The following is a 22,016-nucleotide window of genomic DNA, read 5'->3' on the forward strand; positions in this document are numbered from 1 at the left end:
GTAGCAAAAGGCTAAAATTCCGTAGCTAAAGTTGATTAACTACGGAATTTGCTACATAAATTTCCAATTAGACTCCATAACATTATTTCTTGTAGCAATATGTTTAGCTAAGGAATTATAATTTCGTAGCAATTTTACTATGACAGTTTCTACGGCATCTATTTCGTTGCAATTTGAGCTACATAGTATTTCCGTAGCAAATTCCATAACAATTTTTACCTAACTAATTCGGTAGCAATTTGTCTGTAGCAAATTCCGTAATGATTTTTCCGTAACAAATTCCATAGCGATTTATCCGTAGCAAATTCCGTAGAAATTTTCCCGTAACCAATACCTTAGCTGTGTTTCCGTAGCGAATTCCATAATGATTTTTCCGTAGCGATTTTTCCATAGCCAATTACATAACAACTTTTCATAGCAAATTCCGTAGCAATTTTCCATAACAAATTCCGTACCCAATACCGTAGAAATTGTCCCATACCATTATTCAATAAATTTTGGTTATTCAATTTTACTATTTATATCAATTTATAAAAATACAATTAATATAAAACCAAAAGTAATAAAGTATTTCTATAAGAACTAAAAGAAATATCCAGTACATAAAAAAATACAATTTCAAAATCAAAAGTTGCAACAAATTAAACATAAAATACCACTCGATACATAATCAATAAAAGTTTTGATGTGACAAATAAAAATGCTTCAAGAATGTTTTCTCATCCATTCAACACAAACATTGTATACCTTAATCTGTTCACCTATACAATAAAATATAATGATTTACACGTCTTAAAATAAATACACATTTTATTTTGATATATTTTATATTTGAATTTGATGTACCAATAAATATAATGCACAAAATATGAGTCCTGATGCTGCCGACATTACCATCTGGTAACTTATAGTGTATAAGCCCTTGTCCAAAGGAATACCTGACATTAACAAAAACCAAAAATCTTAATATTGAAAACTAAAACTCTAAAAGCATATACGCTATGAGGGAAAGTCAATATTTATGCCCCTGCAACAAATTCAGTCAACCAAGATTTGACCAAGGGAAATATTCTAAAATCTAAATGAAATTCACACCTGTAATTCGATCAAAATATGACCATATTGAAGACCAATTATGCGGGACAAAGAAGCTGTAAGGGAACTGCATTCCAACTATGTTATTCTTTAGTTGTACAAGATTCAATAAAATTAGATTCAATAAAATTAAACTAACTGATTTTGAATTCATATGTTTAAATAATTTGATTTTTTAGTAAATCACAAAAGGTGTCGCCCTGTGCTTTACACAAAACAACAAGTTTGCTAGGTTCTTATGGTTGATGCCTATTAAGAGCTTGAACATCGAGTTTATAATTATGTTATGCAATTAGTGAAGATTCATCTGATGAAGTGGCTTCCAAGATTTTTAATAAGAGATTAAATGTTAGTAAATTGAATAAGTAATAATCTATAAGATATAATTATTATCTCATTCTTTCTACTCCAGCGAAGCGCACCGGTTCGCCCCAGCAAAAGCATAAATTGTAAAATGGCATAAATCAATAGCTGATGATGCATTGTAGAATATATATATATATATATATATATATATATATATATATATATATATATATATACTAGTTTATAACTCGTGGGAACCACAGTTACAAAATAAATTAAATTTTCATAGTAAAAATTCATAAATTATTTATCAATTACTTTAAATAAATCATTAATTATGAGACATATCAAAATTTTAAAGTTATTATAACTTCAAATTTAAAATATAATTAGAAAAAGTAAATTTGAAATTTTGAAGGGTTGCCTAATATATCTTTTTAACATGTGGCATGATATTAATGAGAAATTGTATTAGAGTGACACATGTCAAATGGAGATTAAACCTATTCATTTATTAGAATAGGGATATATATATATATATATATATATATATATATATATATATATATATATATATTAGAGTGACACATGTCAAATGGAGATTAAACCTATTCATTTATTAGAATAGGGATATATATATATATATATATATATATATATATATATATATATATATATATATATTAGAGTGACACATGTCAAATGGAGATTAAACCTATTCATTTATTAGAATAGGGATATATATATATATATATATATATATATATATATATATATATATATATATAACTTGATTTGAGAAACACTAGAAACAAAAATTTAAGAAAGAAATAAAACTTCAAAATTTGTTACTTCTTTTTCGCTTCCGCTTCTTTGATGCTTATCTGCACTTTCCTCAGCCATTTTAATTTCTTCAAATGGATCAAGGTGCATCTAAAATAGTGTAGAAATAAATGATTATTCAATTTTTATACAATGTTATAAATTATATTAATGAATATATAAAAACAGAAGAGTTAAAGAGACATACATGTGGCTGCATTTCCATCATTCCTCCAACAATACATGTCCAACATCTCCATGTTTTGATGTATAATTACTTAAATAAATTGACATTTCTCTATGGTGAGCATTGTGTGGGAAATCCTCCTAAAAAAAACTAGAATGTAATTAAAGTTGACCATAAAAACTGAGATTTATGCAAATTTTATAAAAAAAAAAAACTGACCTACACATTTGTTTCCCATAGCCTTTGGAGGTTATGATAAAAGAACATTATAGACAAACCTGATGTCACAACAACCAAGACTTGGTTTTGTACATGACCACATTTGAAAGTTCAGTCAACTACCCCACTACCCCAGTTCCCATGGCTACTCACATCTGCCCAAAGCAACAAATTTTATCAAGTAACAAGATTACTTCTGCAAGAACATGAGCCTCACTAAATCCTTCATCCACACGCCTAGTGAGGTTTCTAAAACCTGATCAATATGAAAAAATTAAGTACAAGAAGATTAAGAACATATTCATAACTCCAATCTCAATAAAGGTAGTTATAAATATAAATAAAACATAGTAGTGTAGTAGTACCCCATGATTTTTAAGTTGCAAATGCTACAAGTGTATCTGCTAATATAAGATATAACACAAGATTATATAGCAACTAATAGCCATATTTCATTTGGAGCAACACTCAGTTAAAAATTAAAAATTAAAGTGTTTGAGAGTATGCTTGGAAGAAGAAGACTATAGAGGTTTGGGATAAGAATATAACTCCAAATCGTTCATACTTTGAAACTATTTGAGCACGAACCAATCCTTATGAGCTATCAAACGTGCTTGAATGACCTTCAATTGAAACCGCAAATTCGATTCTACGAACTAGATAAACAATACCTGAATTTTAGTATCATAAGTAGCCACAAGAACCTCTTTCTTTCGATCGCCATTAAGATCGGACACAATAGGTTCCCCCTCGTATTTAATCGGATATTCATCCAATAGATTGCACTACGCCTCCTTAAACGTAAAATCGCCTTCATGATATTGTCAAATAGAGACAAATTAGACGTAGTAATCATGCAATTTCAACTAGAAGTACAAATTACTAAAAAAATAAGAAACTAAACAGCTCTAGGTACTGAGGTCGATTAACATAGTGAATTGAGATAATCTGATTTACCTGAAATGGAAAAGAAAATGGCGAAAGCATAGAGCATCAAGATTGCTAAATCTCACTTCCTCATGTTGATGATGATGCAATCGTTTACTAATATTCCATAATTTAATTGATCGATTTCTGAAAAAAGAGAAATAGAAGATCGATATGAAAGAGAGACGATAAATTGAGACTTGAGAGCTGCGATTAAACTTCCTCCGACTCATTTATCTTGCCATCATAGCCCCTAATGTTTGCAAGATCTACATGAATACCCCCTTAGACTTAAAATAATGCCATAATCACAAAAATGATCCAAAATTTTGGGAGTAATTAAATTGACAACCTTAGTCGAAAAATTACATTGCATTGTAAATAAAGCAATTTCATTTTGAATCGTCACAAACTTTTTTCTTGTGTGAGATAAAGCATTTCGAATATGACTTTCAGACTATTCGTATATATATTTTTGTTAACGTACATGTATTGCTTATAATATCTCGCACAAAATGCAACCCATAGTACAAAATAAAATAATTATGGTTAACGTTTTCGTAACTAATTCCGTAGTAGATTAGCTACAACCTTTTTTGTGTAGTAAATTTTTGTAGAAAAATAGTTACGGATTTCAATTACGTAGCCAACTACCTACGGATTTTAATTTTGTAGAAAATTTTGTAGCCAATTACCTACGGATATAGATTTTGTAATAAGTTTCGTAGCGAACTAGCTACAACCAAGAATCCCGTAGCATATTTTATGGTAAAATAGTTACAGATTTCAATTATGTAGCAACTTTCGGTAGCAATTCAGGATTTAGTCATTGAAATTCAACACCGTAGCGATTTCCGTAGCAAAATAGCTATGACCATCCATTCCGTAGCATATTCCGTAATGTAATAGCTACAAATTTTGATGGTGTTGCAATTTTACGTAGCTATTTAAAATTTAGTTATGAAATACAATTTTGTAGCCATTTATGTTGCAAAAAAGCTACGACAATCTATTCCGTAGCATATTCCATAGTAAAATAGCTATAGATTTTGATTCCGTAGCAACTTTCCGTAGCTATTTAGGAATTTTCTTGTAGTGTTTTCATATATTATAGCCATTTATTTATATATATAATTAATAACAATTAAAAATAAATAGGTTGTTTAAAGTTGGTGTAATTATGTGAAATCAAATCTGCCCTTATTGCGTCCTACAAATAAAATATGAACACAAAGTGTTTTAATTGTTGTAGGCACCCCACTAACAATATTGCATATCGCTGAAGTATAAAATCAGTAATACCATACCAATTTTATATAACAAAATAGAATATTAGCAAAAAGTTTAAACTTACCAATAGCAAGGACAGGGCGTTTTGTCATCTTAACTCTTAAGTGCTTGTTTCCGCTTTATTGGAAAGGAGAGCAGATTGTGTCGTTTCCGTTTGACTTGGTAACTTGGAACAAAGTTTTATTGGTTAAAAATGATGCCTTTGAGGAGTTATTAGCTTCTATGAACCGACGTTCATCTTTGTCAACATGTTTTAAAGCCTGTAGCTCTTGTAGTTGATCTTGATAGTTTGTTTCAAGATTTTCTTGGGATGATATTGAATAAATGTAACATTTTAGTATCAAAATATTTTTGAAATGAAAAAAAAAAAAAAAAAAAAAAAAAAAAAAAAAACAATGAATCTGAAAATAGATATTTTTACCTTAGAAATGAGATGCAACTTTTAGATGTAGTGCAAATGTGGTTCCTGTAACAATGTCATATAAAATTTGAGTTTTTCAAATGATATTCAAAATCCGATGGTTGATAAGGCTAGATTAAGAATGTTCCAAGTAAGCCATTAGGGGATTAAGAAGCAGGTAACGTGCAAAAGGATTCAAAAGATAAAGAAGGGCTACAAAAAGTATCTCATTCAATCATCTCCCCTATTAGCATAATATACAACTTCAATCTTTTCAATGTACCTTCCCTAAAATCGAAAAGCTTCAATCGAACATTGTAGAAATAAAGAAGACGGGAAGAAGGGGGCGATGACCCCAAACCAACATCGACTGCACTCTCTCTCTCTCTCTCTCTCTCTCTCTCTCTCTCTCTCTCTCTCTCTCTCTCTCTCTCTCGGCTTTGGGACACCGATTGATTCGATTAGGGGAGGAGCGCTCGATCAAGAGAAAGACGGTGGGAACATGTAGATTCGATGAACATACGGTGTGGAATTAAACTTTAACCATGATACACTAACTAACCCTATAAACAGTGGTGGCGTTAGGTCCTGTAGCTACCTCCATCTCCTACTGGATGCAAAGAGAGTTGTCGGTTGGAAACGTGATAAACAGATAGACGGTGAAGAACAAAAGGGGAGAAGACGTGCCCACCAGGTGACAACACCACCAAGCATTCCGGTTTCCCAAGCACCCCCACCACCAAATCGAAATAACAAATGGAAGAAGAAACCATTGTTGCTCCTCCTCCTTGGTAATCATATTGGATTTAATCAGAAAACCTAAAAATTGTTGCAGTACACAACGAACAACCCAAATTCAATTTTATAAGCAAACAACATGAAATTGAGATAAAACCCTAAAAACGATAAATGAAGAATCGCTACTGGTGAAGCGGGTGAAGGGTTACATTAGGCGGCAGTAATCGAATCCAAAGAGAAGCTAGAGAAGGAAGCATACATTTGATCGATAGAAGGTTGAGGAAAAATAAGATGAGGCGGTGGGTTCTTGGGACAGTGGAATGAGGAAGGATCTAGATGAAAAGGTGTAGATACCGGATGAGGCGGTGGCTAAGTAACCATGGTGGAGCCAAAGTAACCTGATGAACAGTAATTGGGTTAGGTACTGTAGTTAAGAAGTCCACCATAAGTAACCTGATGAACAGTAATTGGGTTAGGTACTGTAGCTAAGAAGTGATAATATATATAGATAATATATATATAATTAACCGCTACCAATCTCTTTTGAATTAATATTGCAAACCATGCCAAACATGAGCGTTTATAAATGTAACAAACATCATAAATTATAAATGAAAACATGATATTTGACTATATATATTAATTATAAATTAATCTTAAAAAAGTATATATTTGAAACCTACCTAATTTTTCATGAAAAAAAAACATTTTTAGTTTATAGATGTTGGGTGCGTTTTGTGCACCCTTTTTGCACAATTTTTAGCCCTTTTTCTATGTATATCCTTAGCATAATTTCGTTGTTTTTATTTCATTTTAGCATATCTAGGTTAATTTCTTGAATGACCTTATTTGCACTCTTTCATGTCATTTTCAGGTGAACCAGAGGTTGGAGCGCACTTTTGGAGGTGCTAGGGAGCGTTGATGAAGATTGCGGGACGATTGGGAGAGAATCGGAAGAATTAGAAAAATCAAGTTTGGACGAGCATCTAGAGGGCAACACGGGGCGTGCTGGGTTTGCACTGGAATCAAACACGGGGCGTGTTTGGCTATCAAACACTTATCTTCTGACTTCGATGAACACGACCCGTGTTCATTTAACCTATATGGACACGGGGCGTGTTAGGCTATTTGGGCATTTTTGAGCATCGTACTTACACTCAACACGACCCGTGTTGATTTGTTCTATTTCGACACGGGGCGTGTTCGACTTAAAAACTGTCTTTTTGGCAGTTTTTCCTCTTTTCTTATTTCGGGAATGAGGTCATTTTTGGGGGAAGCAGAGCAGAGAGAAAGCATTTTTTGAGGGGAAGAAGTTGAAGTTTTTAGCAAGGATTGTCCGTTAAGCATTTGGAAACATTTTGATTTCGTATTTGTAAGCATTTTAATTCTTGATTTCATCTTCTAGATTTCTGGTTTTGTTCTAGTCATGTATGGCTAGAACTCTACTTTCTCCAACTCATGTTTTGACTTTCTAGTTGTGAATCTAATCATATGACTTGATGTTTGTTCTTAATTTCTATCTAATGAATTTGATTTTGCTTCAATCGAATGTTTGATTCTAATTGTGATTCTTATTGGCCATTTGAATTAGGGTTAGGTCGTTCCAGTTATCTCTTTTACAAAATCCATAATTGTTTTGTGAAATTGAACAAGTAAGAAGCATTAAATTGATCTCTATTGAATGAATTTAGTGTAAATATTATTCATACACTTTTACACTCCCGAGCTTATGAGGAGTATTGGGTGTTGTTGGGAATAGTCACATAACGCTTCATGCAATCTTTCAATCTAATTCTAAGAGCTTGTTTAGATTAGGTTAGTAAGATTAGGATTAATCAAAGAGCTTGTTTTGGTTAATTGTTGTGGTGAATGGAAAGTTTTAGAGCTTGTTAACACTTTCAAGTACCAACTTAGATAGAATGAAACAAAGGTCTTGTCATCTTGGATTCACATTGTTGAACTGTCATACATGAAGTTGGAGTCTTTATAATATTTGAATTTAATTTACTCGTTTAGCCAATTACTTGTGATTTTACTTTATTTGTCTAATCATTGCAATCAAACCCCCCTTTTTTCTTTCATCTTTTATGAACAAATACCTTACACAAAAAGGGTATAGACTGATTGTCCCGTGTCTCTGTGGATCGACCCTACTTGCCTTGTACTACTTTTTAGTGCAATAGAGTAGTGTTACTTAGGAGTATATCGTACCCCTTTATTTGTTGGGTCTGACACCCCTAACAAATTGGCGCCGTTGCCGGGGACACGGTGTTACTAATTGTTTATGCCTAGATCTTTTCGTACAGGTACACCATTGCCAATTGATTCGGAGATAGAGAAGACTACAAAGAAGTTATGGAAGCAAGCCAAGCTTCATAAGAGGCAACCGGTTTCCGGTACTTCTTCATCGTCCAATCCCCCGGTCATCAACATTTGGGAGGACATACCCCTCTCAAGTGTATCCGCATCAGAAACAGACAGCCCATCACTCTCACCACAAATAGCCTCACCCATAAATACCACTCAACCCTCTTCACCTATTCATAATATCCTAAACAGTTCACCTACAGAAACAACAACCAATTCTCAAGCCATGGCACATAACCTTGGAGGGAATCAAGGTCCTCCAAACCCACCACCCCGACAAACTCTCCGTCAATGGTCAAGACAAAAGGTGACTCAACAACCCCTTTGCATCACATACCCAGCCGCCACCAACTTGGAACTAAAATCCGGACTTATTCACTTACTCCCAACTTTTAGAGGATTGGAGAACGAAGATCCTCACAAGTTCCTCACCGAGTTCCATGTAGTATGTGTGGGTATGAAACCACACAATGTCACGGAGGATCATATTAAGCTTAGGGCATTCCCCTTTGCAGTGCAAGACGTCACCAAAGACTGGCTCTATGACCTTCCACCGGGGACGGTGACTACTTGGGTGGACCTTGCGAGGTTGTTTTTGGACAAGTATTTTCCCGAAATGAAAGCTTCATCCCTACGACGAGAAATTATCGGAATCAAACAACACAAAAGAGAAGCTTTCCACACATAATGGGAAAGATTCAAGAAACTTTGTGCTCGTTGTCCAAAGCACGGGATCACCGAGTATCAACTCCTACAGTATTTCATTGAAGGTATGACCCCTAAGGAAAGAAGGCTTCTCAATGCTTCTAGTGGCGGATCTTTGCCCAATAAGACCCCAACTGAGATCCGAAATCTAATCAAGAACATGGCCGAAGATTCCAAACATTCAAACCATGATGAAGAATGGGATACGGATGCACCCCGGGGTGTAAAAGAAGTTCAAACTCCTCAGATCGAAGCTCAATTGTCCGAGCTCACGAAAGTAGTCATGATGTTGGCCAAAGACAAAGGTGTGTAGCCCACACCCCGCCCATGCGGTATTTGCACCCAAGTGGGCCATCCAACCGATATGTGCCCACAACTTCAAGAGGAAGATTATGAAGAAGCGAAAGTCATGGGAGGCTATTCAGGGGCAAATCAGAGAGGTTATGAGCAACCAAGAGGTGATCAGCGATGGAACAATAATCAAGGGTGGGGAGGCAATCAACAAGGGAATTATCAGCAAAATCAATCGCATCAATATCAACCAAGACCACCATTTCCTCAAAATCAACAACGACCACCATTCCAACCTCAAAATTACCAACCAAGGCATCCACAACAACCCCCTCCACAAGCAAGTTCTTCAAGTATGTCCTTAGAGGACATAGTAAAAAGCGTTGCCACAAGTACTCAAAGCTTTCAACAAGAACCCAAGGCAAGCATAAAAAGCTTGGAGCAACAAGTATCATAACTTGCTCAATCTGTGAGTAAGATGGAGTCGCAAGGCAAGCTACCCTCTCAAACGGAGAAGGACCCAAAACACAATGCGTGTGCAATTACACTAAGAGGTAGGAAAAGCTATGACAGTCCAAGGATGTCGGATGAAGAAGAAGAAGAAGAAGAAAAAGAGATTAAGGTGGAAGAAGCTGGCAAAGAAGAGGAAAAGAAGAGTACTCCAAAGTCCAAGAAGCTAATAGAATCCGAAGTGAAAGTCACACCAGCTCCATTTCCTTCAAGGCTGGCAAGCACCAAAAGAGAAAGGGAAGATGACGAAATCATGACCATGTTTCGAAAGGTTGAAATCAATATCCCTCTTTTAGATGCCATTAAACAGATTCCTAGATATGCTAAGTTCCTTAAGGAACTTTGCACATCTAAGAAAAAGCTTAAAGGAAATCAAACTGTGAAGGTTGGTGAAAATGTCTCAGCCGTGTTACAAAAGCGGCAACAAAAAAAATGCAAGGACCCGGGTGTTTTCACGGTTCCTTGCAAAATGGGTAACCTTTTTGTACCACGTGCCATGCTTGATCTTGGAGCATCAATTAATGTCTTACCCTATTCGAGTTATAAGACAATGGGAATTGGACCTTTATCAAAAACTGGAGTTATCATTCAACTTGCTGACCGGTCTTTGGTACATCCGAAAGGTGTATTGGAGGACGTGTTAGTGCAAGTTAATGAGCTCGTTTTTCCCGCTGACTTTTATGTTTTGGACATGGGTGATGAAAACACCCCACAATCGAGCTCCATCCTTTTGGGGAGACCCTTTATGAGTACCGCAAAAACAAAAATAGATGTAGCCAATGGTACTTTGTCAATGGAGTTCGATGGTGACGTAATTAACTTTAATATCTTTGAAGCCATGCGTTATCCTAGCGATATTCATTCTTTAAACTTCATAGATGTTATTGATTCATGTACTAATGATTGCTTTGAGATGTCAAGCCAAGATGTGCTAACCACCATCTTGAGCAAACACTTTGATGAGACAGGGATTAAGGAGTTGGCTGACAAGTACACATTGGAAGAGGAATTGATTGAAGTAATTGATTCCTTGGAGAAAGCACAACCCATGAGAGTTGAACCACCCCGCATGAAGCTAAAAAGTTCTAATCCAAAACTTCTCCCATCCGTAATACAACCACCGACTCTTGAGTTGAAGGCTCTTCCCGACCATCTCAAGTATGCCTATCTTGGAGAGGAAGAGACATTACCGGTGATAATTTCGACCAAGCTGGCACGAGAAGAAGAAAAAGAGTTAGTTGGAATTTTGAAGAAATACAAGGAGGCTATTGGTTGGACCATTGCGGATATAAAAGGGTTGAGCCCATCATTATGCATGCACAAAATACTGATGGAAGAGGACTTCAAGCCAACCCGTGAAGCACAGAGGAGGTTGAATCCACCTATGATGGAGGTGGTTAAAAAGGAGATCATGAAGGTCTTGGATGCAGGTGTAATCTACCCCATTTCTGATAGTAAGTGGGTGAGTCCTATGCAAGTAGTCCCGAAAAAAGCCGGAGTTACCGTTGTCAAAAACTCCGAAGGGGAATTGTTACCCACTCGTATGCAAAACGGGTGGAGAGTTTGTATCGATTATAGGAAGTTGAATGCTTCCACCCACAAAGACCACTTCCCTTTGCTATTCATTGAGCAGTTGTTAGAACGATTGGCCGGGAAATCCCACTATTGCTGCCTTGATGGTTTCTCTGGTTTTCATCAAATTCCGGTTGCCCCAGAAGACCAAGAGAAAACCATGTTCACATGTCCCTTCGGCACCTTTGCGTATAGACGCATGCCCTTCGGCTTGTGCAATGCACCCGCGACCTTCCAAAGATGTATGGTGAGCATATTTTCAGAATATGTGGAAAATATCATAGAGGTTTTCATGGACGATTTTACTGTTTATGGAAACTCTTTTAATGAATGTTTGCAAAATCTCACCAAAATCTTACAAAGGTGCATTGACACGAACTTAGTCCTTAATTATGAAAAATGTCATTTTATGGTTGACAAGGGCTTGATACTTGGACATGTGGTGTCCCAAAAAGGTTTAGAAGTTAACAAGGCCAAAACAGATGTTATTAAGAGCTTACCATACCCGACAAATGTTCGAGAAGTACGTTCTTTTCTTGGCCATGTAGGTTTTTATCGGCGGTTTATAAAGGATTTTTCCAAGATCACGGTGCCGATGTGTCAACTTCTACAAAAAGAGGCCGATTTTGAGTTTGGTGATGAATGTAAAAAGGCATTTGATCTTTTTAAAGATTTGTTGACATCCGCCCCCATTATTCAACCGCCAAATTGGGATCTTCCATTTGAAATCATTTGCGATGCTAGCAATACCGCGGTTGGGGCGATTTTGGGACAAAAGGTTGACCGAGCACACCATGTCATCTATTATGCATCAAAGACCCTTGATAGGGCACAAGGCAACTACACCACAATAGAGAAAGAGTTGCTTGCTATTGTCTTTGCTTTAGAGAAGTTCCGACAATACCTCCTTGGAACTAAAGTGATCATATATTCGGACCATGCAGCCATAAAGCACTTACTTACAAAGAAAGATTCGAAGCCGAGGTTAATACGGCGGATGCTGCTTTTGCAAGAGTTCGATATTGAGATCAAAGACAAGAGTGGAAAGGAAAATGTGGTTGCGGATCATCTAAGTCGCATTGTATCGCCCGAAGATGGTATACCAATCTGTGACACATTTCCAGATGAGCATTTATTTGCAGCCAAAGAAGCACCATGGTATGCAGATATCGTCAATTACTTGGTCACAAGTCAATTTCCCCCAGATTCATCCCGTTGGCAAAGAGACAAAATCAAGAAGGAAGCCAAACGATACATATGGGACGAGCCTTATCTTTGGAAGTACTGTACGGACCAAGTAATTCGCAGATGCGTTGAGCAAAAAGAGGTACAATCTATCCTTAATTTTTGTCATTCTTATGCTTGTGGTGGTCACTTTAGACCCCAAAGGACAGCTAGGAAAGTTTTAGATAGTGGATTCTTTTGGCCTTCTATTTTCCATGATTCCTATGTGCTTTGTGCACATTGTGAAAAGTGAAAAAAATCCGGATCTTTAAGCTCTAGAAATCAAATGCCCCTTACCCCTATTCTAGTATATGAGATTTTTTATGTATGGGGTATTGATTTTATGAGACCATTTCCGCCATCTTTTGGTTGTTCTTATATTTTGTTAGCGGTGGACTATGTATCCAAATGGGTGGAGGCTAAGGCCACCTGTACTAATGATTCCAAAGTTGTGGTCGATTTCCTTAAGGTACAGATTTTCTCACGGTTTGGCACACCAAAGGCGCTCATATAGGCTTGTGTTTGGTAAAGCATGCCATCTTCCAGTTGAGCTTGAGCATAAAGCTTTTTGGGCGGTAAAGAAATTCAACTTGAGTGAGGATGATGTAGGAAATAAAAGGAAACCTGATATCCAAGAGCTAGAGGGGATTCGGAATGATGCATACGAAAGTAACATGATCTATAAGGAGAAAACAAAAGCATATCATGACAGAGCAATCTCCCGAAAGACTTTTATACAAGGACAAAAGGTGTTGCTTTACCACTCAAGATTCAAGCTAATTTCAGGAAAGTTAAGATCAAGATTGGTTGGTCCTTTCATGGTCACAAGGGTGTTTGACCATGGTGCAGTGGAAATCACGAGCAAGCAAACAGGTAAAACATTCAAAGTTAATGGTCACAGGTTGAAGCCGTTTTATGAAGGATTTGAGGTGAAGAATGAAGAGGTTGATGAGTTGGAGAACCCCACATACCAAGAATGAAGCACACCTGGGGGACAAAGTCGAGCCAATGACCTAAAACAAGGGCAGCTAACCGAGAGGCAACCCGGGGGTATTTTCGTCATTTTTCGTTAAAACATTTCGTTCTTTGCATTCTTATGGTTTTTAATGTTCCAAATGTGTTTTGTCATTGTTTTCAAACCAAAAGAACGGACCTTAGGGTGGAAAAGTATTTCATTTCAAAGAGATGGAAATTTTCAAGTTCAAAAAGTGGGGATTAGCATCCAGGGACCAACACGGGTCGTGTCCCTCTTAGCCTTAATGGAACACGGGGCGTGTTCATGGAAAAAAAGACCCAAATTCCCCCAGAGACCAACACAGGTTGTGTTGGTTTTGGCCTACAATTGACACGGGCCGTGTCCGTGAAAAAAAGTCCCACATTCTTCCAGAGGGCAACACGGGTCGTGTCGCATTTTGGCTTATAATGGACACGGGTCGTGTCCATGCAAAAGTACACCCAAATTCTTCCAGAGACTAACACGGGTCGTGTTGGTTTTGGCCTTGACCCAACACGGTTCGTGTTTGTCCTTAACTCAGCATAAAACCCCCAACACGGGGCGTGTCAATTTGGCCTGGGTCGACACGGGTCGTGTCCGCGCAGCAGTTATGACCCTTTTTAAAGAAAAAAAATCGGGACTTGACCTCATTTATCCCCACTTTCACTTCCTAACAGCCCCTCTCTCCCAACAAAAACCTAGGGTCCGATTTTCATCAAAAACCTTTCAATTTCTTCAAGATTTTGGCTTTCATCTACAAAAAGGTTTGATTTTCATCATCTACACTTCATCTTCTCCATCTTAAACACCATTTTCTTGCATTTTAATGGTGGATTTGGGGGTTTTGAAAAACCCTAGATCCGAAAATCTCACTTGATTTTGGTGTTTTAGTGTCTTAATCTTGAAAGGAGTAAGCTTGGGGAGGTTAAGGAAGATCTTTTCCATCAAGAACAACACAATCCAACACACGATTCGGTAAATTCTTTCCAACTCTTAACTTTTGGATTTTGTGTTCTTGGGTCAAATTACTTGAAATTGTGGTCTATTTGGACTTGATTCTTAGTAGGAAATTGTTGAAAACCAAATTTCCCGCGAAATTTTGGTGGCCAAATTCAAAGTTGACTAGACCCGTCAACAGTTGACTTTTTGACATATTAACCTATTGACTTTTAATTTGTCCCAAAACTTGACTATGGAAGCTACATCTTCCAAAAGACCAAGACACACCAAATCATCCGCCCGCCGTCGGAGGCCTAGATCCCCATCCCCTCCATCTAGATCTCCATCACCTCCATCTAGATCCCCAACACCTCCAGCCGACCCGTCTCATTGTGGTGTCGTATGTCTTGGCCCAATTCAACAAGGCAAACTTGAGTCATTCCTTAACGGGGTCATGCCATCCAAAAATTTGCGCATGTTCCATCCCTAAAAGAGTTGCATGTTTATAGTCAAGTCAAAACCCTGTTTCGCAACATAGGGTGGCACGGCTTGTTGAGGGTCCATGAATTGAGCTATAAAGTCCCAACAGCTGAGTTTCTATCCTCAGTGTATTTGGACCATGGGATCCTCTCCTTCCGTCTAATGAATCAAGACTATGAGATCTCTTTAGATCAAATCAATGCCATTGTGGGGGCCCCAACGGAAAACACATTTGGCCCCACCGACCCAATTCAAGGATATTTTGACTTAACGTGGTGGACCCAACTCACCCGATTACACCCATATGTCTCTAGTGCCGCTAAAGCCTCATCACTCATCCATCCCATGATGAAGGTAGTTCATAGAATCATTGCTTCGCTCGTCCCCCCTAGAGAGGAGCGAAGCACCATCAGCGCGCTAGAACTCAAAATCCTCTATGCAATGACCCATCCCGAGAACAACCTCATTCCTCATCATGGTCGGTTTTTGTGTCACAAACTCATCCGCCTAAGCACATCCCGATCGGGAAAGATTGTTTGCGGGGGTATTGTCAGTATGCTCGCCAAGAGCGCCCAAATCCGAGCCCCATACCCCGGTCCCCACCAGCCACTGTCGGGTGAGCCTTACCTCACCACTACTGTCCTTGAGTCCATGCGACTCTTCCGTTCGGCAGACGATGGCACACATCACTGGACCGTGGGTCAAAATCATGATCCCAAGCTCTTCATCACACCCGACAACAAAGGAATTCTTGATCTCCGAGACCCCAATCATATGACCGACTGGCAAATCACACCATATCTTTTCCCCAATTCCTTCTCTGAAGAGGAAGAAGAGGAAGATGGTGATGATAATGATGATGAAGAGGAGGACCACCATGCTTCTCCTGCCGGTGGTGCCAGCTCATCCCATTATGCTACACCCCCGTCTTATCATTAGCAATATATGGATGAATTCCTGTCAATCCATGTGCCAACCCAAAAATTTCCATTCAGTGAAACCATCCACTTCAATAGAAGCCAAGCCTGTTGCTGCTAACTTTCAAACTTTTGGGACAAGTTTGAGCAATTCGGGATTTACACTTAAGGATATATTAGGAGAGAGGATGCACTTGGGTTTTGTGCAACTCTGTTATTCCAAAACTCTATGATATTAGAGTTCATTCCGAGAATAAAATATTTTCTGCCAAAAATCCCAGGACTATATATAGGATTCTGAACCAAATTATTCATTAGTTACATTCCCAATTAGAGAAAAGCCAAATTCTCTCTCACGGATCTTTGGGTTTTTATCCCAAATCGTGAGTACTTCAATCTAGTTGTATTATATAGCTTAGATTGTGCTTAATAACATCAAAATCACAACAGAACATCAAGATCTGTGAGTTTACTCCCCAAGAACATCTTGGAGAGTAAACTCCTTTTCAGGAGCCAAATGGAGCCTAGCCTTTCCTTAAGCCATGAAACTAGTTTGGAATTGTACACAAATGAGTTTAGGAACAGAAAACAAACTCAAAACAATAAGATTTGAGAGTTTACTCCCCAAGAACATCTTGGAGAGTAAACTCCATTTGGAGAGTTAACTCCATTTTAGGGTCTCAAAATGCCCTAAATGCCACCCTTAAGCCAAGAGACTAGCATAGCCTCTTACCTTGATGTGTCTAGGACCCAAAACAATTAAAATATAATCACCCACAAGTGTTTACGGCTGCAAACACATGACCAAATGGTCTATGGGCCGAGAACTCAAGTTAGGGGTGTTTTGATGCCACAAGCACTTCCAAGGGCTTAGGCATGAATTTAGAATGCTTCTTTATGACCTTTAGGACCCTCATAAGAATATTTGGCCATGAGTTTACGGTTGTAACCTCATTTGGGCCGTGAACACCCCAAAAGTGCCAAAAGAAGTGGTCTTTCTCATCCTAGGTTAAAGCTAATGTCCCTAAATCACCCCCCTAGACTTCAAACTTGCACTAACTCATGAGTAACCATGAGTTTACGGCCGTAAACTCCCTTGGGCCATGAACTCATGGTAGTAAACTCATTTAAGTGCCTTTATACCTTCCTATGTTGAATTACATGTGATTCCAACACTTGGTTAAGGTGTTCCCTAGTCCCGGAAGGCGTTTCCTTTCATATAGTTGTTGTAAACACTATATTTATGTCAATATGTATCCTTATATGTCATTTAGGACTTATTGTGTCTCGGGACTTCATTCGTGGAGCTTCTCATCCTTACACACATACCCGTTTGAATCACCCACATCAGGTGAGTTCATACGCCTTAATGAATCTTTTAACTATTTTAATTGTTTTAAGGGGGAATACAAGTTGAACACAATGATAATTGTGTAAATGTTTGATATAAACATCTTTCAAAATGTTACTTTTGTTATTTATAAGTTGTTAAAACATTTCAAAACTCTTTTAAAGGTTATGCTACTTTATAGTTATACAAAACTCTATTTTTAAAGTATAAGCATAACTTATTAGATAAATGAGTCTTTTCAGTAACAGTCCAGTTAGAGCGTTAGTAAGCTATTATAGGTATAGTTTAAGAGAATGCCATTCATTAATTCTAGTACAATGAAGAACAGAACATAACAGAACAGAACAAAACAAAACAAAACAGAACAGAACAATACCAGAACAGAACAAAACAGAACAGAACGTAATAAGGTGCTATAGCATGGAACAATTTCAGGATCTAACTATACCAATGAATCACAACGCATTGTGGTAGTTATTGAAAGACCCTTGTATAGTGGTTTGGTCTAGGTATAGTAGTTAATAGTAGTGGGTATGTATAAGGAAGGTTTTTGTCTGAGTTTACGGTCAGAGTGAGTTTACGGCCGTAAACTCCTTACGGTTGTAATTCGAGTCTATAAATAGGGCGTGGTATCAGACTTTATTGGTTGTTGATGCCTTCGTGTTTTCCAAGTTGTATCAGACGTTTTATTGCTTTAAAGCGTATGCAAGCTTGGTTTTTGTTCTTTTAATTGCTTGTTATTTCGTTGTTTGCATCTGTGTTTGTCTTTGATCATTGGTAGATCTATTTTCGGGACTTTACAATTGGTATCGAGTTTTGAAAATGTGAATTTCGCTCCAGAGTTAAAGCACAGCCTGCTAAGCGTTTCGCAGATCTGTGACAAGGGCTATTCTACGCATTTCACTGACAAGGAATGCATGATCTTAAAGCCGGGCTTTGTCATCCCTGAAGAATGGATTCTCATAAAGTCAAAAAGGGATGGGAATGCCTACATTATCGATATGAATAGCAATCTCCCAGAGCAAGTTACTTGTTTGTTCTCAAAGATTTCCGAGCAAACTGCAATGTTATGGCACCGAAGATTAGGTCACGCTAACGCCAAGAATCTCAATCGTCTTGCAAAGAATGAGATGGTCCGTGGATTACCTGTCAAAGACTTTATCACATTTGAGAAATGTGTGTCATGTGCTCAAGGAAAGCATCATCGAAAACCACACTTGCCGAAGCAGGTCAACTCAATAAGTCAGGTTCTACAACTTCTTCACATGTATTTATTTGGTCCAGTGAACATACTAAGCATCAATAGAAGTTCTTACTATTTAGTTATGATCGATGATTTCTCTCGTTTTACGTGGGTTTTCTTTCTATCCAACAAATTTGGCGTCACTGAATTGATCAAAAAGTTCATCATACTTGTTGAGAATCAGACCAATCAAAGGGTGAAAGCACTTCGCACCAATAATGGAACAGAGTTCAAGAAATCTGTTCTCAATCACTTCTGTGCTGAAAAGGGTATCTTGCGTCAATTTAGTTCAGCTCATACACCTCAACAAAATGGTGTTGTTGAAAGGCGAAACAGAACACTTAAAGACGCTGCAAGGACGATGTTGTGTGACTCAAAGCTTCCTGTTTTCTTTTGGGCAGAGGCAATAAACACTGCCTTCTATGTTCAGAATCGAGTGCTTATCAATAAAGCTCAAATGAAAACTCCATATGAAATTTACTATGGTCACAAACCGTCAGTCAGTCACTTTCGAGTATTTGGATGTCCTTGCACCCTTCTTCACCTAGATGCCAACCCGAAGTTTAACGCCAAAGCAGATAATTGTTATTTTGTGGGGTATGCTGCACGCACCGCTTATAGAGTCTACAATAAGAAAACCAAGCAAATTGTGGAATCCTATGACGTGCGTTGGTTAGAAGAGAATGAGACAGACGCTCGAGTGGGTCCGGATTGGTTGTTTGATTATACGTCACTTTTCAAATTCTTAGACATGTACTCAAACAATGTATCTCGAACTGATATGTATAGGAAGGGCATCTCTGAAGATGAAGACGAAGAAGTCCTGTACAAGCCAGTATCCAAATCTTCTGTTTCATCAAAAGGAAAAGCTCAAGCCTCACTTGAGGGAGATGCTTCTGGTTCTCATAAGGGAGGATCTTCCGCTGCATCTGAGGGGGAGTCTTCTTCAACAGGAGCATGGGAATCATCTTCTACTTCTCAAGAGAGTCCGTTTGTGGTATATGATAGTCCCCAATCAGTCCGTACTGACCCTTCTGATGCTGGAACGACACCTCATATGTCTGCAGAGAAAGAGTTAACTCCAAACGATGCTTCCGCTGTCTCCTCAACATTCATGGAATTACTCTTTCCTGATCTTATTGCAGATGATTATGTCGCAGAACCATCTGGGGCTGCCGAACCAGCAAATGAAGGAGGGATCAACATACACACCCTCCCTGTTTCATTAAATGATATCCGCCAAGAAATACCCTCAAAAGTTCAACGCGATCATCCAATTGAAAACGTCATCGGCCAGCTAGAGGATGGAGTCAAAACTAGAAGTCAAAGTGGAGACGTTAATACATGTCTATATTCTTGTTTCATCTCATAGATTGAGCCCAAGAATGTAGAAATGGCTCTAAATGAACCTAGTTGGGTGGATGCAATGCATGAAGAATTGCATCAATTTGAGTAACTCGGTGTTTGGAGGTTAGTTGAGTTACCAAAAGGCAAAAGGTCTCTTGACACACGATGGGTCTATCGTAACAAGCAGGACGATTCAGGGGTCATTGTGCGAAACAAAGCTAGACTGGTAGTTCGTGGGTTTCGACAGGTCGAGGGTCTTGACTACACTGAAGTATATGCTCTTGTAGCACGCTTGGAGGCAATTCGCATCGTTCTAGCATATGCTTCTTATATGAACTTCACTGTTTTTCAAATGGATGTCAAGACTGCCTTCTTGTATGGTAAGGTGAAGGAAGAAATCTACGTTGATCAACCTCCAGGGTTTGTCGACCCGAAGTTTCCTAATCACGTTTACAAGTTGGACAAAGCGTTGTATGGGCTGCATCAAGCTCCTAGAGCATGGTATGCAACTCTAACGAAGCACTTGCTCGAACACGGTTACACTCGCGGTACTATCGATCAAACTTTGTTCATAAAACATGTCGACAAGGATCAGATACTTGTTCAAATATACGTCGACGACATAATCTTTGGTTCAACCAGCCATCAGCTTTGCAAGGAGTTCGAAAGTGTAATGAAGAAACGATTTGAAATGAGCTCTTTGGGAGAAATGACCATGTTTTTGGGGCTTCAGGTTAAACAGAATTCAACCGGAATCCTTCTACATCAGGCCAAGTATGTGGAGGATATTCTTGAGAAGTTCGCGCTACATGATGCGAAATCTGCTTCAACACCAATGGCTGAACGACCTCTTCTGACTCTAGATCTAGAAGGTGAACCCATAGATCAAACTCTCTATCGATCAATGATCGGGTCCCTGATGTATCTTACTGCAAGTTGACCAGATATTATGTTTGCAGTTTGTCAATGCGCACGTTATAAGGCTAATCCTAAACTCTCTCATCTTATTGCTGTTAAAAGAATCTTTCGGTATATCAAAGGTTGCCCTAAATTGGGTCTTTGGTATCCGAAAAATTCTGAATTTGATCTCTATGCATTTACTGACAGTAATTATGGAGGTTGTGAGCTTGACAGGAAATCAACTTCAGGAGGGTGTCAATACCTAGGTGACAGACTAGTTTCATGGCAATGCAAGAAGCAGCACACTGTCTCGACTTCGACAGCAGAAGCAGAGTATGTAGCTGCATCAGCTTGCTGTTCTCAAGTTATCTGGATCCAACATCAGCTGTTGGACTACGGTTTGAATTATTTCGAAACCCCTATATATTGTGATAATGAAGCTGCCATACAAATTGCTAAGAACCCAGTCCAACACTCTAAAACCAAACACATCGATATTAAAATTCACTTTATCAGAGATTGTTATGAACGTTCTTTAATTCGAATAGAACAGGTCCACACTGATAACAATGTGGCGGATCTGTTCAAAAAACCTTTTAACAAAGCTCGCTTCGATGTGCTCGTTGGATTTCTGAAAATGATACGTTTTGAGGACTAAGTTTTTTATTTTATTTTAGTTTTTATTTTATTTTTTTTCTCTTGAATTTTTGTTCTTATTAGTTTTTATTTTGAATTTTTGTTAGGATAGTTTAAATTTGCGCATTGTTTTTCTTTCATGTTCTCACCCATGCACAAATTTAGGGGGAGAAATAAAAAATCCAAAAACAACAAAAAAAAATAAAAAATCCAAAAACAACAAAAAAATTAAAAAATTAAAAAATCCAAAAATAGTGTCCTTTTTGTTTAACAATTTATTGTGACAACTTCGGTTGTAAGTATTGTGATGGGAAATGAAATAACCAAGTGATAACGGACAATCTGAATCAGCGTAACGTACCTAAGTTGAATCGTCTACGCTCTGTACTCGATGTGCTGGTAGGCACAAAAGACTTTAAATGGACTTGACTAGGAAAAGTTGAACCTAATGAATTTAAGGACATGACAAACTTTGACCTAGTTAGATCCGTTTAACCTGATGTCACGACGCTCGGATAGGTTGAGCAGGGAGATAAACATGAGAATCTATCGGTCA

The 22,016-nt window shown here is 37.9% G+C and overlaps 2 protein-coding genes across 10 annotated transcripts; one reads left to right on the forward strand and one right to left on the reverse strand.

The window, feature by feature from the left end:
* Positions 1 to 548: 548 nt before the first annotated feature.
* LOC145031022 (uncharacterized) lies at positions 549 to 6,315 on the reverse strand. Of its 9 annotated transcripts, none has more exons than XM_078979470.1 (9): positions 5,530 to 6,315; positions 5,268 to 5,312; positions 4,911 to 5,150; positions 3,587 to 3,703; positions 2,432 to 3,440; positions 2,254 to 2,334; positions 1,096 to 1,162; positions 847 to 938; positions 549 to 761 (listed from the first exon to the last, which is right to left on the reverse strand). In XM_078979470.1, exons 5-9 carry the CDS (start codon positions 2,450 to 2,452, stop codon positions 720 to 722), a joined length of 303 nt encoding a protein of 100 aa, XP_078835596.1. In that variant the 5' UTR covers positions 2,453 to 3,440; positions 3,587 to 3,703; positions 4,911 to 5,150; positions 5,268 to 5,312; positions 5,530 to 6,315; the 3' UTR covers positions 549 to 719. The 9 variants fall into 9 exon arrangements, 6 of the variants coding, with proteins under 6 accessions (XP_078835596.1, XP_078835599.1, XP_078835597.1 ...); XM_078979473.1 differs by having other exon boundaries at positions 2,432 to 2,885; positions 3,301 to 3,440; positions 5,268 to 6,315; XM_078979471.1 differs by having other exon boundaries at positions 2,432 to 2,885; positions 2,995 to 3,440; positions 5,268 to 6,315.
* A 6,775-nt stretch (positions 6,316 to 13,090) lies between these two features.
* LOC145029762 (uncharacterized) lies at positions 13,091 to 13,633 on the forward strand. The gene has a single exon (XM_078978231.1). The coding sequence runs from the start codon at positions 13,091 to 13,093 to the stop codon at positions 13,631 to 13,633; it is 543 nt and encodes a 180-aa protein (XP_078834357.1).
* Positions 13,634 to 22,016: the final 8,383 nt, after the last annotated feature.

This window comes from Lactuca saligna, chromosome 2, assembly GCF_052625555.1.
Source record: "Lactuca saligna cultivar CGN05327 chromosome 2, ASM5262555v1, whole genome shotgun sequence".
Taxonomy (NCBI): Eukaryota; Viridiplantae; Streptophyta; class Magnoliopsida; order Asterales; family Asteraceae; genus Lactuca; species Lactuca saligna.